Source organism: Quercus robur, chromosome 11 (genome assembly GCF_932294415.1).
Source record: "Quercus robur chromosome 11, dhQueRobu3.1, whole genome shotgun sequence".
Classification (NCBI taxonomy): Eukaryota; Viridiplantae; Streptophyta; class Magnoliopsida; order Fagales; family Fagaceae; genus Quercus; species Quercus robur.
This window is the reverse complement of record NC_065544.1, coordinates 37,043,786-37,047,585: the sequence shown is the minus strand read 5'-3', so window position 1 is coordinate 37,047,585 and position 3,800 is coordinate 37,043,786. Positions and strand designations below refer to the sequence as shown.

Genomic DNA, 3,800 nt, shown 5'->3' with positions numbered 1-3,800 from the left:
AACAAATGTTGTAAAATTGCCAAATCATCATTGAAGATTAATTTCCCCCAATATATATATATATATATATATATATTTTCTATTATTTAAAAGATGGACTGTAATTTAAAATTAAATTAAAATCAATCCAAACCTTATGAAAAGCCTAGACCACTTATTACTTTACATATTATGACCTAGGTGTAACCCTTCCACATTAAGCTTTTCTCACATTTTCCAAAATATAGGCTAGCATCATAAAATAGAACACATATTTTGAAAAATTCTCTCTACAGTTTTCCTTATAAGACTTTTATTATTAAGTGCCACATCAATTTGCTCTGTCCTCTTCCTATCATGATATTGTACACTTTAATTAGCCAAAATAATTAAATAATTGTGAATTCATTTAGGTTACATATATATATATATATATATATATATTCATATTCTTAATTATGTATATTCAAAATAATTTTGGTTCTTTTTATTTTCTTCCTTTTAATGATATGTATAATATAATTGAACATAAGATGAGTGTTATAGGGCCAAAAGGAATAGTTAGAAATTATTTCAAAATAAAAGTATAAAAATAAAAGTATAAAGTATTCGTGCATGAGGTTTTGCAAAGTGGCGCATTCTACCCATAAAGAATTGAAATATTTTCAAGATAAGAAAAAATTAAGTAATAAATATTCTTTGTATCCTTTGGTTTAATGTTTCAAGACTTTTCATCCCTCACACATACACACAAATCTCTTTGCATTTTAATTCACCATTTTCACCTCTTGCACTTCTATCCCTTTGTATATACCTACTCATAGTCCATCATGTCATCATATGTCAAATACACACACCAAAAATGATGTTATTTACATTCAATCTTTTGACAACACCTACCTAGCTAACTTTAACATTGTTGTTTCATCTAATTCTAACATGTATGAGTTAGCTACAACTAAGGAAGGGGGGTCTTGCATTTTATATTGAGTGATAATGACAATTACTATTTTGATGTTAAGGTCGAACATTGTAGAGTTGTGAGTTTTGTAAATGATGTGATTGATTGTGGGTGTTTAGGATGTGTATTATTATTTTTTTTCATCACTTTAATTGAATAATTATAATGGATATATGTGTATAGTTTATAATTATTGCTTTTTAAAATCAACTCATTACAAATAAAGTTTTATAACAATTATGTTATTATACTTATACAACATTATCTAATAATATTTTATATAAAACGTTACAACATTATCACGAATAATTTACTAGTAAATTAATAATTGCACTACCGATTATTAAACAAAAGAATCTAAACTGGAATTTTCAACAATATGCGTTGCTCTTAATAAGTGATAATGCAAGTATAACAAATTTCTGCCCACATTCCAGTCACTTTCCCTTAGGTTACTCATAAATTAAATAAATAAAACATTTCAGTAGAAAAGTTTCATTTTTTTTTTCAATTTCAATACAAAGAAAAAAGATAATACATAGCACCTTGAAGTGTCATTTTTACCTCCAGTGCCTTGAAAGTTTTATTCGTTTTTGTGTTTATGAACTTTCATCATCACAGTTGAAGGTTAGAACATATAAAGATAAGCCTTATCTCCTGCATATAACTCCTTGCCCATCAATCCCACTAGCACAGATCAAGCTGGGCAACTCCAAATTCTCCAAAGAAGCTTCTCCGTCAGACCCACCAAACCTAGCAACAGCACAGTCCGTGGAAAACAGGCTTGAAGTTTCAAAATTCTTGTCCCCTCCCAGTACAGGCATGGTAGCTCCAATATTTACACGACTCACATAGTCGGGTCTGTATGTTTGGCCCAAAACACCACTCACTTCGTTGCTCAGAGATAAAAACTTGAACCCAAGGTCGAGATGAGCAAATGAATCCTCTTTGGTTATACCATAGTTATGAATCCTAGAGTCTTCTTTGGTTATAGGCACAACCTTGGCTGTGATCCTAAAGCTTCCTTCAACTTCAACCATGACACTGTTAGTGTCAGCTAGCCTATTGACAAAAACACTTGGAGAACTTGTGGATTGCCACGTAGCACCTTCTACTTCGGTGAGGGTAATAGGCTCGTTGTCGAAGGTGAGGGTGAGACGATCAATGGAGTCTTCCCATGTGGCAGTTTTTTGTGTACCGATGAAAAGTTGGTGTTTGTCAAAGAGAATTGCAATGGATTGGACCCAAGTGAAGTCCCTCTTCATGTTCTGGTTTCGTTTGCCAATGAAGTGTGCATTAATATGGAGGTTGGAGTCCGAGAAAAGGCAAAAGTCACGATCTTTCTTGCCGTGGAAGTAGAAGGTGATGCCATCCCCGCCTATAAATCGAGGATCTTGGCAAACTGCTCCTGGCCTATCACAGCCTATCATTTAACATGTAGAAGAATTATTATCGTATTGCTATAAATAGTAGGTGTACTTTGAATCCATATATATATATATATATATATATATATTGCAGCCTTACACTAAATCACTTTAAAAAGGTATCGTCCATTCCAAAATTTGTGAGAATAAAATCATTTTAGAAATATAACACAAGAAAGCTATGGTTTTGTGCAAAAGAAAATTAACTCTTTTACTGTTATGAAATATTGGCACTCGAATGATAAATATATTAAAATAATAATAATAGTAAAAAACCTTATTATGTTAGATAAATAATATTTTTTGTGGAAATTTATTAATTTTTGCATATTGGGCTTAAAAAAATATGTTGAATAAAAGTATAACTATACCTCAATAAACTAAAGTTTTTGAAAATTGTATATAAGCTTAAAAAGAAAAAATGAAAAAGCATGGCTATAAATATTGGAAAGTGTATTAATGAATAGACTTACTGCAAACAGGTTTGCAAGTGACACAATCAACCTCACATCCACCAGGGCATGAGCTGGGACATACTTGCTCCATATTGTAACACTGAGGGTATTTCTTATTCTTGCATTTGACAGTCTTTGGAGTTGGTGGAGGAGAGGAGGAAATCGGCGGAGATGGGGTAGGAAATGAAGGAGGAGTTGCAGCAGGAGGTGTTGGAGAAGGTGTTGATGGTGGAGGTGATGGTGAAGGCGGGGTAGGACTAGGTGGTGTTGGAGAACTTGGAATAGAGGGAGGTGGAGAGGAAGTAGTTGGAGGGGTGGGAGTTGTGGGAGCAGGAGGTGGTGGTGATGATGGTGAAGAAGTTGGAGGAGATGGGGGTGGAGTAGAAGCAGTTGGAGGTGTGGGAGTTTTTGTAGGAGGTGATGGAGGAGGATATGATGGAGGTGAATGGGTTGGAGTTTGAGGTGGAGGAGGGCTTTTGTAACCAACACATATTGATTTACAAGAGACACAGTCCACCGTGCATTGGTGAGGGCAAGATTTGGGGCATACAAGCTTCAGATTATAGCAATACTTGTACTTCTTTATCAAGCATCTTGCATAGCTCGGGCTCTTCGCAACACCTGGAGGAGTTGCCTCTACTATTGCCATTAGCATTAGGAGAAGAATTGGCATAAGAAGGGTTTTCATAGTTTGAGCCATGGAATTTGATGTTTGGCTTGCTATTATGGTACTATGTGAATTGGTTTGTAATTGCCATTGGCCCATTGTCCCCTTTTATAGATGTTAAAGAAGAGCATCTATTAAATCCTTCATAAGTCATCTTTCACATGCATGGTTCCTTGCAAAGCCAAACCAATCTGAGGCCTCTTAGTTTGGATCATTTATTTATTTTATGATTTTACTTTTTTGCTTCTGTTGCTTTTAATCCGAAATTGGCATCACTTTGGTATGAAGTGAATAGAGTAACACTTTCAACA

General features: G+C 34.2%; 1 protein-coding gene across 1 annotated transcript; it reads right to left on the bottom strand.

The window, feature by feature from the left end:
• Positions 1–1,510: 1,510 nt before the first annotated feature.
• Positions 1,511–3,540, bottom strand: LOC126706206 (uncharacterized). Its single transcript, XM_050405541.1, has 2 exons — positions 2,841–3,540; positions 1,511–2,363 (listed from the first exon to the last, which is right to left on the bottom strand). The coding sequence occupies exons 1-2, from the start codon at positions 3,520–3,522 to the stop codon at positions 1,591–1,593; spliced, it is 1,455 nt and encodes a 484-aa protein (XP_050261498.1). The 5' UTR covers positions 3,523–3,540; the 3' UTR covers positions 1,511–1,590.
• Between the last annotated feature and the right edge of the window lie 260 nt (positions 3,541–3,800).